General features: G+C 37.6%; 1 protein-coding gene across 5 annotated transcripts in view; it reads right to left on the bottom strand.

Annotated features, from left to right (window-relative positions):
* LOC120893987 (transmembrane protein 132E) overlaps positions 1–12,862 on the bottom strand; it is a 39,543-nt gene extending 26,681 nt beyond the window's left edge. Inside the window, exons 1-2 of one of the 5 annotated variants that reach the window (XM_040296270.1) lie at positions 12,660–12,862; positions 10,205–10,398 (exon numbers count right to left, since the gene is read on the bottom strand). In XM_040296270.1, coding sequence (XP_040152204.1) covers positions 10,205–10,259 — 55 coding nt within the window. In that variant the 5' untranslated portion in view covers positions 10,260–10,398; positions 12,660–12,862. Of the gene's footprint in view, positions 1–10,204; positions 10,399–10,929; positions 11,404–12,289; positions 12,501–12,546 lie in introns of those variants that run through there. The other 4 variants (XM_040296266.1, XM_040296268.1, XM_040296265.1 and 1 more) reach the window with 4 other exon arrangements.
* Between the last annotated feature and the right edge of the window lie 2,396 nt (positions 12,863–15,258).

The following is a 15,258-nucleotide window of genomic DNA, read 5'->3' as shown; positions in this document are numbered from 1 at the left end:
AATCCAGGTAGACTAGTGGAAGTAAAACTATAATTGAATTCAAACAAAAGATAATTCTGGATTTGTTTGTTATGGTGCGCGTGTGGTGCTGCACCTGTCCGTCCAGAATCTGGTGGCTTGTTGGCTTGGAGTCGGTATCATGACGCCGTGCGGCCGGCACTGCCTTGGAATGGGTAAGGCTCGGTATGTCATTCGGTCAAGTGTATTCCCTGCATTTGTCGCGCCACGGCGGTAGACCCGGCAGCAACAAAGTTCATCGTCCCCGGTACGAATGGCGCTTCAAAGTTCTTTTCTTTATTATTATTCTTGTCATTACGGCCTACGCGATCGTCCAGGCTTTTTCACTTGAGTACCACGTCGCCGGATAGTCAGCTCTTGCTACGGCGGACGGTTCATACGCGGTTAGAACCCACGACGGCCATGCAGATGTGCGGAATGATGGCGGTGCCGCGGGACCGCTCCTATCCAGCGGACAACTTGCATACTGCCACACTGTCTCCTGCCCGATGCATACGCTGCAGGCAGAGGGAAGGGTGCACCTCCACGATAAAAAAAACACGGCCATGAACCAGCAGCGGACCTAACGATAGGCGGACTAGGCGGTCGCCGAAGATCTCTAGCCTGTAGTATGCCGTATGTTTACAAGTGGACAGAGTATTAGCGACAATGGCCCCCGGAAAGATGGTCGTTGGGGCCCCGTGGCTGGAGAACCAATTGCACCCCCCCCCATGCCGCCATCAATTTTAGGGCCTGTGACTGATGATCGTAGGAGTCTCATGGCAACCGCCCCCCCCCTCCCTCCCTCCATCCCGCCGGCAATTTAAGCATACTGTTCAATCTCCCAATAGCTGTGTGCCAGTACCCTCTCCTCTCGGTCAGCAGCTACCATTTACAGGGGCCTCAACTTGTCTTTCCGCCTAGGGCCCCCGATTCCCCCAATCCACCACTGTCATCAACACCTTCCTTTCTTTGACCGATGAATCATAACATTCCGGAAGAAAACACATTTGGCGAAAGTGTTGCACACATACGCCCTTGCGCAGACGGCTAAGTCTATCTGTGTAATCTACAACATACGAAAGCAAAAGCTTAGGGTAACAAAAATATGCTTAATGCTTAACACGTTCAGTTCGATGGCAGGCCCCAGGGACTGCCAGTGAAATTTCCAGGATGCCGGTTTCACAATCAGCTTGCGTTCTAGATGCCGGCGGAAAGGAAAGTTGATGAAAATCAGCGCCGGGATGAACGTGTTAATGCGAATTATGATTCTGCGCGTGAGCTAGCGATTCCGTAGTCAATTTTAGATTGCAGCGTTTGAACTCATTGCACTTTTTTGGTTTGATTTGTGAAAATTCAAATGCATCGCTCCAATGTGAGTTAATGGTTTTTTAAGCGCCACAGCAACTCATGCGGAGCCAGGGAGGGCTCGACGAGCTGCTCGACAAATTTGCCGTTGGAGAGAAAAGGAAGGCATGATAAAATTTTCAGAACTCCATGATTTCTTCCGTCGCTTTGCACAGCGGGTAAAAAGTAAATCTAATACAGGGTTTACCTAGCCAATCCGGCATCGTCAAAGCGTAAACCCTCATTTGGGCACTGTCATTTCTATTCGGGCCTTGTGAAGTATGAATCGGGCATAGTACAGAATGAAAGCGTCCTACTCTTGAAGGTGTCAAATCGGTAGCTTCGGTGTGTTTGATCCATCAAGTTGTTTAAAAATACGTATTTTGCATGTTGTTTAACTTATTATGTATTATTTTAAAATTTTTACCTAATTAAATCACCTAATCACCTAATTAAAATAATTTGTGATTGTGAAATAATTGCAGATTGTGAACTATTCCGCTGTCATTGACCATTTTTACAACCGCATATGACACACCAAAATTTAATTTAGACGTTATGAACGTATGGAATAGCTACTATGAAATGTTCATATGACATATGGGTCCGAGTTTCCCATCCACAGGGCTCACTGTCACGGCTTATTATAGACCCGAATCCCACCTTCTGCAATAGTATTTGTGCACCAAGCAGCCATGGATGTCCAGGAGTGCTAGATACTAATAAAAACAATTAAACAAACTTCATTCAAATTTGTTGTTTCATCAAGTGCTCATATAAAAAAGAACCCAGGAATGTCTTTATTCCGTGTACATTATTGTCCTACTATTTTTCCCAATAGGAGTTGCAGTTCATTTAAGTTTTTCAGTTCAGTTCAGTTGTAATGCAACTGCTGAACCATAAAATAATTTTTCCCGCAAGATATACTTTCAATGGATGAATAAATATTTAAATTTAATGATTCAATTTTAGATTTTATTTAACTGTTTAAGACAACTCGTACAAAGCCTTATCCGCCCATCTACGTATGGAGGCCCGATACATGGGAAATATGAACCTGTTAGATGCATGTTTTAAAGTTGTTCACTTAGTCCTAGTTATGTAACTCCGATGGATTTACTGTATTGCATTTTACCACGCATTTTTGGGTTAATCTACAATGAAAAATTGTAATTATTCAACGTTCATAGCGTACGATTTTGCAATCCTTTCAAGCGAGCATTTGACTTTAAAACTATTATTATTTAAACGCTTTGAGCCACACAACTCTACTACGCATAATCAAATAGATGGAACGGGGTAGAGTCTCTACCACAGAATTATTTAGAATTACTGGGAATAATTTGATGATTGTTGATACACTTTCAACACGTCGGCAAAAGAATACAATGATTTATTTCAATTTGAATACCGCAATGATTCAATCACTCTACCATTGCTTGTTGCCTCGAAGAAAGGAAACTACGCAAAGAAATAAAAATCATCCAAGCACCCATATTTGGTTAGCAACACCATTCTATACTGAGTAACTTTTTCGTAAACAGAGTTTCTATAGTGAGCAAGCGTCACCTATGAGCGCAACGTGAGCGTAACGTGAGCGTCACCTCTTACTTCGTTTTGAATAGAGAATTTTCTTACACTAGTTAATTTGGCCCGGTTACAGGGTTATGCAAGATAATTTCTGGGGTATATAATAACCTGCAGGCAACGGATTTCTTAAAATACAACGCAAATTCCATGTGGTTTTTAATTCAAAATGATGCATTAATCCCGAACCCATGTAATCCTGAAATTTTATAGATCTTATTCTGGTGCTGGAACTGATTCCATTCCCGTATAGGTATTATAATTAGTCATGAACCTGATCGTGGAACTGATCCTAACCCCTTACTAATCCTTTTTACTGATCCTGATCCATTCCGGTCGGGAAGTTGATCCCATTTCCATACCGGATCTGAAAAATATCTTGACCCTATAGGGTAAACGTACCTATAGTGGTGTACTAACAATAGTGGTAGTATGGCTCTAAAATGTGATAATAAGATTATTAAGAACAATTAACTTATTTATTTCATTGTTTAATGTTCTCTGTTCTTTAAAAAAAGGCTATTAAATTGGGCCATTCCATTGCTGTGATAGAAACACAACATATTTTGTGAAATGTGTCAACATTCTTCCAAAATCCTTAGGATTTCAAAACTCATATTTTTGCTAACGTTTTAAATGACCACATAACAATGCAATTATTATTTTTTTAACACAACTTTCGTGAAATGTTATTGATTTACTAATATTTATTGCCTTTTGACCATATTTTCGCATTTTTATTTGTTTTTTTACCATAGTGCCATTATAGGTACAAAAAACAGCCATGTTGCTATAGTGGTCATAAATATTAAATTAGTAAAAACCGAACATTTTAGATTTTTTCCGCGATATTGTTAACATTTCGTATTGTTTTCACTAAAATAAGCAACGGAAATGAGTTTCCTGTAAGTAATTTACCAAAAAAGTCAAAAATTCGTATATTCAACTGAGTGAATAACCGACTTCGAATCAAGCTTACTCTTACTCAGTGTTGCGAACGGTGACGTTCATCGACATAAAATTGTAAACATTCATTCGATTTGAAGCTTCCCATTCCCATCTCTCTCTGTCATTTGACATTCCCGTCAAAAAATGTCATTTGACATGAAGACATTTTCAAGATACATTCATTTGACATTCGCCAACCTGTATGAATCGTGAACTGTGTCGTATTGCAAACGGCCGTATTCATGTCAAACTACAACAGAGCGTGCGGTGCAAAGGCTTTCGTTTCACTAGTTTTTGCTATTTCACTAGAATCCCCATATTCAGCGACGATACACTTCATAATCCTCCGATCGTATCGATTTGTGTTGTTCAAAAAATGTCAAATGACATTCAGACTACATTGTTTACATTTCATGTCATTGCATCAGCCCTGACGGTAGCGACACGAATGAATTTCGTTTAATGACAGTCGTGTCGTGGAAGCATTGAATGTCATCAGCCAAAAATTATTTTGACCGGCTGTTTACGGTGACTGTCATGAAAAATGTCAACAGTTAACAACACTGCTCTTACTGGTTTTTAAAGACTACAGTTATAAAGTTTTTAGTTAATATTTCAATCACTAATCACACTTAATACATTTTTACGATCAAATTATGTAAGAAAACAATATTATGGATGTGATTCTTACTATTCATTTGAAAACAGCTTCAAACTAAGTTCCGTGTTTATTATACACAGTTTTTAAGTATCTTTGTTTACCAACACGATAGTAACACAATACTACGACTATAGGAACCATACCACCATTATAGGTACAACGAAGCAGTCACAAAAATATACATTTTTCGTAAATTTGTTGTGTTTGATGGTTAAAATGCTTGTGATTGCGAAGATAAAACATATTCCCATTGCTTTCTGTTAAAATATTCATAAATTTACCTTCCTGACACTTTAAATCTATTAAAGTACATTTGTACCCTTACATTGATATTTTTACCCTACCGGTACTTAAATTGTATATATATATATATATCGGTATAACAGCTCCAAAAACCGTACCGGCCTTGGAATTGATCCCAAACCCACACCAGAACCTACACTGAACCCATAACGGTCCTGGAACTGGTCCCCTGACTCCATGCAGATCTTGCAACATATACATTTCGGTACTGGAACAGAACCCCCTACTGATCCTATTTTTATCTCTTGTTGCATCGAGGGGTCCCGCGGTACTATCGTCAACTCGGACATTTTAATAACATGCCCGTCCCATGGACCGTCCCATGGACCGTCGCCCTAATCAAGGATTAACTATCCGGCTAAGTGGTACTAAGTATCGAAAGCCTGTATAGATCGGCATGTCCTGTTACTCCTAAAAGAAGGTTATTTGTTTCAGTTACTTTTTCGTATAAATGTTTTCGCAACGTTTTCATACATCCGGATCCAGTTCTTTGGACCACTGATTGGAACATTTTACTTACATGTAGTAGAAGACATTCTTTAGCTTTGCTTAAACCAAAAATTAGGCCCATGCATAGAAAAAGACCACGGAAAAAAGTTCAATTATTCAATTCTGACTGTAATTTGTATCATTCTTCCTTTCATACCTTTCAAAACACTAAAAACTAAGTCGGCGTTGCGTTTTCTACAGTCGATGTGGTTGCCATTGTATGGATGTAAACTAAACAAAAATCATCCAAGCTACCGCTGGAAAGTAACGCTGATCAGCCTTTACTAGAATTTTATAATAGAGATATCAGTTCAACTACTAGCAAAAAAGTATTGTTTTACAGTTAGAAAGCAACAAAATATAAAGTAGGCCCAATTCGTTCTGTACTTTGCCCGATTCATACTTCACAAGGCTCGTATAGAAATGAAAGTGCCCAATTGAGGGTTTACGACGCCTGAAACAGTATTTACGGCGACCGATAACGCTTTGACGATGGCGGATTGGCTAGGTAAACCCTGTAAAACCCCATTTACCACCCTAATAACCAAGCCAATTTTAGACAAAAGCGAAGAATACCTAATAAAGAAAGCTCAATGGGAAACATACCCACCAGAAATGTCGTTCCTGAAATTAAAAAAAAACCCGGTCATTCAGAATAGCTCAATAGCTTATCCAACACTGAACAACGAAGGTGTTATGCGCTCAAGAGGTAGGTAGGCTAGATCACGTAAAATACCAGTAAATAGCAGTACGATACGAGATACCCAATCATTCTCCCAAAGAACCACCACGTGACAAGGCTCAAATTAATCCACTACCATGAAAAATATTACCATAAGAAATTAGAATTCGCATTAGCAGCCATAAGGCAAAAATTCTGGGTAATAGATCTAAGATCCGCCTTTAAGCAAGTGATAAGCAATTGCCAACATTACAAAAACGAACGGGCCAAGCCAGCTCCTCCACTAATGGCACCACTACCAGAATGCCAAACCGCCGCAGGGAAAAAAACCCTTTACACACACGGAAGTCGATTAGTTCGAACCCCTAACAGTCACCGTAGGAAGACGCACAGAAAAAGATGGGGGTACTTTTTACATGCCTGTACACTACAGCTGTTCACATCGAAATCGCCACAAACATGAGCACTGATGCCTTCGTAATGTGCTTGAAAAATATGCAACATAGAAGAGCAAAAATCTCCTGTATGTACAGCGACAACGGCACCAATTTCGTAGGTGCCGACAACGAGCTGAGACGCTTCCGAGAGAGACGCGCCTCGGATGGCATCGACTGGGCTTTCAATCCCCCCGGCTCACCGCACTTTGGCGGGTCCTGGGAAAGAATGGTTGGCGAAATTAAAAGCTTACTACCTATAGCAGAAAGCTATAAGGAAGACGTACTTAGGACAATCCTTACTGAACTATAATTTATAACAAATAAAAGACCTCTGACGTATATACCCCTGAGCATAGAAGACAACGAACCCTTAACACCTGCCCATTTTTTGATAGGATGCTCCGGGGAAGCCGAACCTAATATCTCAGGCACTAGCAAGACATCCCGAGCCGATTGGGAGAAGGCTCAAGCAATAACACAGGAATACTGGAAGCGGTGGGTTAACGAATATCCTCCCAAACTCGCGAGACGCGAAAAGTGAACACACCCTGCTAAACCATTAGAAGTGGGAAGCGTAGTCAATTTTCCCGATGAGCATAAGAAAAGTGAATGGAAAAAGGGAGTAATCTGTGAACTATACTACGGCAAAGACGGACAAACTCGCTCTGCTCGTGTACGAGTCGGGGACTATGAACTGACAAAACCAACTGTAAAACTAGCAGTGGGGGCCTTCATGATTCTAGTTAGTTTTTTGTATGGAGTTTGACAGTTGGAGGCTGAAATCATGTAAACAATCCATACAAAACCACACAAAAAACTAGCCTGCGATTTTCAGTCTAGAACATTTTAGCCTAAAAGCTAGAATGAGATTCGAGTACCTGCTCGAAAACACGGTGTTGTTTACATTTATTCCAAGGTGCATTAAAGAGATCAGGTGGTGGAATCTGGAATCAAAGTGTATGTAGTCCAGGTGGTCTCATAGCATTTTTTCATAACCAATTTTGAGCATCACTTTTTGGCAGAACGGGTGAAAACTTATTCTCAAACAAGCTTTCTGGAGGCTTGACGAATACTCAAAACACTCTTACAATCCTCATTTAGAAGCAGAAGCGATAAAAATCAGCCTTCTAAATTCATACACCTTGGGATAAGCCCACCTGTATATTATACCCACTTAGGTAGCTGCTCGAAAACTTCTATACAATGCAAACAGCTGACAGGCTGAAATTTCAGCCTACGAATATCAAACAAAAAGGGCCCCAGTATTGGACTAAGAGCAGAAAACGTAAAAGCGAACACTAGCGAGTTCCCCAACTGGGGAAAAACAAGAACTCCAGGCACCGAATTAATAAAGAGGAAAGCAGCAGAGCTTACAGTCCAATCTCAAGCAAAGCGACATAAACCGAAGATAACAGCAGTAAAATGGAAGCCTACAAGCCAATTTTAATACTTTACTTTCTAAGCTACGGCTACAAAACGGCAGGCCTAACAATAGTGCCAATATCAGAAGCAGGCATATTTTTCGACCACATTGGGTCGTTGCTCCTACAAAAAGGGATATGGGAAACGACATACCACACACAGACGTACCCCGACAATGACACGAGTACGATTCAACTCATCGAAAGAAATCTTAACATAGCTTTCAATTCCATCAACATAACTGACCCCAAACTTACTCATTTAAAGAACGCCCTGCAGCGTGAGTGCGGTTATGCAATCCAGCTGATCCGTGATTCGGTCCGATCAAGAACAAGGCGATCCTGCGGGATCTTTGATTTCATAAAAGACGTACTGTTTGGGAGAGATAGCATGGACGAACAACTAGCTGTACTTAGAGCTAGCGAGGACAAGAAAATTGCTCACGTCTCGGAAAAATTGTCCAAAGCAAACAAACGACATGACGAAATAACAGACAATCTACACACCAGACTAAACGGACTGAACAATGGATTAGACGAACTCAGGAGGCAGTTCACCGTTAATAAAAAGAACGCTCTTACAAAATTTACTCAAGACTATAATGCTAACAAGCACAATAATTCAAGAAATAATAAATAAGTACAATGCAATAGAAACAAACCCCCTAGATATGACCGATAGGAATAGGAAAGAATATCAAAAGATCCGGCACCGTCCTAGACAGATAACAGGCAAAGACTCGAAAACGGAGAAATAATATTGGTAATCCAAAACACAATCGTATTGAAAAAACATTTCAAGATGCTCAATATTATTCCGATCCCGGACTTAGAAAATCGCACCACTATAGACACTCAGCAGAAGATCATAGCTATAAATGAAAATAACCTTCTTTATCCTATAGAATTTACAGGGTTTCCAGTCCAATAAACAACTGTCCACTTGCTTATAACAATAGTCGTTTTGAATAGACACCGCTGTCTACCTATGTCTACGTCAGATGGTGTAAGCTACTCGGTCCAATTCATTAACACAATTTTCGCCTTCGTTTAGCAAAAGGAGACAAGTTTTAGCAAAGATTTACGCAAACAATGAGAATAAGTGGAGCCCTGGTGAGATAATTAGGCATATCGGCAAGCTGGAATGAGTTTGATAGTTATTTGTGATGTGTTAAAAATCATATGCAAAACTGAAATTTCATTAAGAAGCAAATACACCACTGGACATCTTTTGAAAAACATCCTGGAGGCGGTAAATAATTATGTGCACATTCGAAAGTGACTTGGAAAACCCTGTATTATGTGCAATATACCAAATAGTTGAAATATGTGTAATTTAAACACCTATTCTGTTTGTGCCATATATTTGTGATATCATTTGATTTGTGCGGACACAACACTTTTTTCACCGCGATTTGAAGTCGGATCTCTTCACCCGTTGGCCGTTAAAGTGTTGAAAATCATGCTGAATAAATTAAAAATCACGATGGATGATGGAAATGAAATATCAGATTCATGTGGATTAACATCTTGCACGCGGCGAATAATAACGTTCACATCCAAAACTGGCTTTGAAAACCCTGTAATGCTAACAGGCACAGCTTCAAAAGATATGATTCCGTCGATGGAAACGAGTAAAAAGTGTAATTATATTTAATTCTAATAATACATGTTCGGAAATACTCGAAGGGTTTTTTCTGAAAAACTAAAGATAGAAAGAGAAAACATTTCACTAAACATGCGCCAAAGCTTTGACCATTGACTAAGCGCTGTTGTTATGACCTTTTTTCCCCAGTGTCTAGCCGTTTCACACGCGTTGTCTTTTCATATACCCCTTTTCCGTACGTGTCAAAATATCATCACTTGAAACATAATTTTTTCTTTCATTCCTTTTTAAATATGTTGTTTTGTGACTTTGTGGTAGTTTTATGGCATAGGTAGGAATGTAGGAGGCATGTAATAATGTAAAAATAATATTGTTAATATTCATTAAATTGCTAAACATGTCCATTTTGATCCGCTCTTTCTTATCGATTCACAAACACTAGGCAGTGGCGAATGTAACGAGAGCACACTCAATGGATCGTTAGACCAGTATGTAACTATTGGCAGATTATGGCCCTAAATTAGCGGTTAGAGCCACAACAAACCCCCTCCCCCCCCCCCCCAACACAGTTTGTTTTCTTATTAACATCTAGGGCCCTGCCAATCCACCACTGTCTAGTATCGCTATTAGCAAAACAACGAAACGATTCGGTTCATTCACGGTAACTTAAAACAACCAAAATCTGAAATGTCGAATAAGCAATTATAATGGATGTAAAATACTCACCTATCAATAATGTAATCTGCATATATCCCATCGTGTAACACGAAATTGAAGACATGTTTGCACTGCTTGTTGGTTAGATGCAAAGCACTGTTAATAATAAAAATGTAAACCCGGTAAGCCCTACAAGGACAACCGTGATTCGAGTTTGTATAGCCTCCCGCAATATACTACTTGCAGTTTATGCCCTACAAAAGCTAAGAACACAATAAAAGGAAGAAAAAAGGATGTGGAACCAATGTATAAAAATATTTTAAAAACCGTACACAGTATAGATATTCAAGATAGGGTAATTGTGAAATCTTTGGAAATGTTTGTATAACGGTTATCAGCCCAGATATTCAAAAAAAAAACATCAATTTCTTGTCAATGACAACTTTTAACTGTCAAAATCAAAATCGTCGTATCTGCGAATCGTGGTAACTCGAGGGGGTCGTAACTCGGAGGACGCCTGTATATATATATATATATATATATATATATATATATATATATATATATATATATATATATATATATATATATATATATATATATATATATATTTATGGACTGTAATGCTATATATACAATACCCTGTAATGCTATATATACACATATATATATATATATATATATATATATATATATATATATATATATATATATATATATATATATATATATATATATATATATATATATATATTTATATATTTATATATTAATATTTATATATGTGTACATACATATGGATACATCATCACTTTCATCGTTTAGTTCATATTTTATCGTCCAATCCATTCTTAGCGTATACTGTACTACTTCTTAGTAAAAAAAAGCATCGCACATAGTACATCGTCTTTTATCACAACTTGATTCCAATACGACGGCACACCTTTTCTTCCTATGGCATTAAGTCTATGCTTGCTGCATTCCACCCCCCACCCAATTCAGCTGTAAGAATACTTCCGAATCCCGGCGTTTGTACGAGTGTATCAATATTTTCTCTCCAATTTCTCTCACATTCTCTCTCACTCCGTCTTTCTTCAGCTGGTTTGTATACGCAGCAAGCTAGTTTTATCGATTTTTTCTCTCGCATCTTCTGTACTCTGTAGCTTTATCATGTAGATTTAATCGATACTTTTTTTCAACTAACTTCTTCGTCTAACATTGCTGCTTGCGTTTAACTACATTTATTAGAGAATTTTTAAATGTACGCTTACGTGTTTATTACAACCGTGCACATTATTGCAACATGGTACATTAAATACATAATGATACCACAAACATTAATCTGCCTGAATGAAAGAGCAATGCTTATGTTGTTTTCTTTTTATTATTGAGTAGTAAAAGAAAGACAGTATTATTTAAAAAAATATTACATCATCTAAACAAGCATAGATCACATTACTTGATTAAACGAAAATGATATGAAATGTTTCAGTGTTGTTCCTTTCAGTTTAGTTTGTTCGTTACAAAAAAGTAGATTCATAACCACCCACCTCATTTTCTGCAAGGTAGTAAAACTAGGTAGGTTTTCGATAAGTATCAAATAAAGGTAACGTTGATATTTTTGTTTTTTTTTTTTGCTTTCATAAACATACTGATTTTATACACCAAATCGTAGATAATTTAGTTCTACAATAAGTTAGCATCATTGTCTTGCTAACATAACCGAATCAATGTCCATTATTTTTCATTTTTACACAATTTAACAGCAGAATCGTTGCAGCATGGGGGAGCAATAGACAAATATTTAAAATTGTTATTTAGCTGCAACAATGATGAATGCATAACCAATCGAATCAAATTTTGTTTATGAATAAAACTTAATTTTACGCTCAGTTTCTTCTAAGAATTTAATTATTACTATATTATGTGTATCCTGATTTGCAAGCATTTATATATCATGTATCAGATCGTACAGGTTATATTTGCAATCCTTATAGATAAAATTATTTAAAAAAACATCAACCCCACAACTTGCTGCCTTGCTGTTACGTTGAGAACAAATTAATTGAAATATATATTTACGTCACAGATCCACTATTCACTACGCACAAATGCATAACGTAAACGATGCAACATTATTCGTACTACACAAACCTTATTATTTGGTTTGCGTAACTATAATCAGCACAACATCATACATTACAGTAAATATCCAATGCACATGTATGCATGAAATAGGAAGGTAAAAGAAATAATTTAACTTTCTTCAGCACGACCACTGTATAGAGTTCTTTCGTATCCTTTCCCAGTCGAGAAAATTCTCCTACTAGGAAACAATTTCACACACACTGGCACAACTTCATATAAGCCATTGCTAACTGTATACACATACGCCCACTTCTGACACTAACCCAGAGATCACGCTCTCTTTTTCCGCTCTTCAAAACACAACCTCTGATCTGGTTTGCAGTTTGCAGTTTGTTAACCTTTTTTTCAACACGTACTACAATATTATGATGTTTACCATCGGATCAATAAATTAGCACGGCATTTTCAAATAACATGACGCACGGATGTAAATGATTTTCTGAGCCAGCAGATAACCACAGTCTGACTAAGCTTGTGTGGAATTTAAGACTTGTTTTTGACACTCGCTGTTTAATGCAAGCTCTGCAGCCTCCTTGTATTTTGTTGCTTCTTCTTCATCTGTCTCTTCCTCATTGAAACATACACATTCCAGTTCAGTCACAACGGGAGATCTCTATGACATCTGCATTGACTTTTTGTATACCAGAAATGCCTGATACAGGGGTCTTTCCGTTTTATACGGACGTCACACGAGGCGTAAACTCAAAAAGTTTACGCTTGATTTGTATGGGAGAGCGTAAACTTCCTGTCCAAAGATTATAGGGTTGTATGGCTGAAATTCAGTTTACGCCAAAGTTTACGCTTCGTGTGACGTCCGTATTACCGTAGCAATAGACGATGCGCAATCTCAGATTGCACATACAGTGAACCCTCTCTTATTTGACACCTCTCCAATTTGAAAAACCTCTTATTTGAACATTTTGCTTAGTCCCTTGATTTCCAGTACATTTTTGTTCCTCTAATTTGGAAAACCTCTGAAAAATGTGTCCCTCTTATATGTGTATGGTGTTGCCATGGTTATTGAATGATGTATGCTCAAATTGGCAATCCTGTTCGCAGTTTCCTATAGCAACAGTTCAGGCTGCATAATAAATGTTCTGTCTCTTTCTTGTTTGGATGAACCTATCATTCACTTTCCACCTCTGTAATTTGAAACCCCTCTTATTCGACAGTCCCATCGCCTCTCAAATAAGAAAGGGTTCACTGTATATGTATCTGTCATATGACTCGATTTGAAATATTTATCTGTCAAAAAAAGGGTAAAAGTAGGGTTCAGCCCTCTACGTTACCGTTCAATTAGACATACAGCGACAACGTCGCGCGCGACGAAAAATATCTCAAAATTTCACTCGGTGTAGATCAAAATAGCTAATTTGACTCAGTCAACCAACTTGTTTTTTTATTCGAAAACACACAAAAATAGGTTAGAATGTGTTCAAATCTAATTTTTTGTGTTTGGCATTAATCTGACTTGTAAAAAAACTAGATAATTCGATTATTTCGGATGAAGCAAAATTGTCGCGCGCGACGAGTAGCTCTGTTTGCAAAATTGAGCTACTTTTTGTAGCGCGCGAAGTTGTCGCTGTATGTCTATTTGAACGGTTACATTGGAGAAGCGTTACATCCCTTAAAATATTCCCAAGCAACATTTTTAAATCTGTTTTGTCGTCGCGCGCGACGTTGTCGCTGTATGTCTATTTGGACAGTTACTTTTACCAAATAAACTATACGACCACTGGTAAAAGTATGGCTCAGCCCTCTACGTTACGCTAGCGTTACGCGTAACGCCTGTTAATCACAAACCCAAGCAACATTTTTGAACGTTTGTTTTAACCGCCGTGGATGAGCAAATTAATAGATAATCATGTCTTATTATTGTTTACTTTTATATGATAATTAGAAAAGCTTTGTTGATAATTAGAAAAGTTGTCACAACTTCAAAAATTATAATTTTAACAATCTTATAAATAAAGATGTAAATAATAAAAAAATGATTATTTTTTTATTTACCCAGTTATTGATAACGTAGTATAATGAAATACTTACAAGTATTTATTAACTTCATTAACCTCATTTTAAAAAGAGCCCTTACATCTAAAGTAATTTTTATTCAAAATGGCCAGAAACATAGATTGAAAAGGTAATAGTTAGTTTTCATATATATAATTTAATTAAAAATATTTTAATATTTTATATTTTCGAATCATAGAAAATGTTACTCCAATTGAAAGCTTTTGGGGTGTTCATGAGCTTCCTTCTTTCAGACTTTTTTTCATTAATCATAATGCAACAATGAAAAATATTAAACCTGTTATTTAATTGTCATTTAAAAATTAAATCTCCTTGAAATTGGTTCATCTTACAGCAATTAACTTTTTTTTCATCTCAATTTAAAATATTTTTTATTCAAATAATGTACACTGGTCGGTCGCCTGGATGACAAAACTGTAGTAAAAATGCTGCTTGGGAATATTTTAAGGGATGTAACGCTTCTCCAATGTAACGTAGAGGGCTGAGCCTTACTTTTACCGTTTATTTTATACAAAAAAAACCATCGAATTTTCACCAAATAACGCCGTACGAAATGTACCTTCTTTTCTCGCCAAATTTTCAAGCAAATTTATCTAAAACGAATTGGACGCCAACTTCATCCAATAGAAAAAGGTCATTTGCACGCCCAAACGAAATTTTTATACTTTCTACACGGTTTATTATACACAAATCCCCATTTTTGGTATCTCGAGCACCATTCGAGCAGATCATGGTTAACAATTTAGAACAAATGTCACTTCGGTAGCATGCCAAAATTGGCTGCTTAAGCAATTCTGGCTATTTGAGTGGCGCCTCCATTTCTTATGTCAAATAGTTCGTCAAGCTTCGTGTGTATTGTGTTACACTGCTTCTAAACGACCCAAAAAATTTTTTGCGACACTTTCTATCTGTCAAACCGTCCTTGTTTTAGCACGAATGTATGG

This window comes from Anopheles arabiensis, chromosome 2 (genome assembly GCF_016920715.1).
Source record: "Anopheles arabiensis isolate DONGOLA chromosome 2, AaraD3, whole genome shotgun sequence".
Lineage (NCBI taxonomy): Eukaryota > Metazoa > Arthropoda > Insecta > Diptera > Culicidae > Anopheles > Anopheles arabiensis.
Note: the sequence above shows the minus strand (reverse complement) of the source record. Positions and strands in the feature narration are given on the sequence as shown.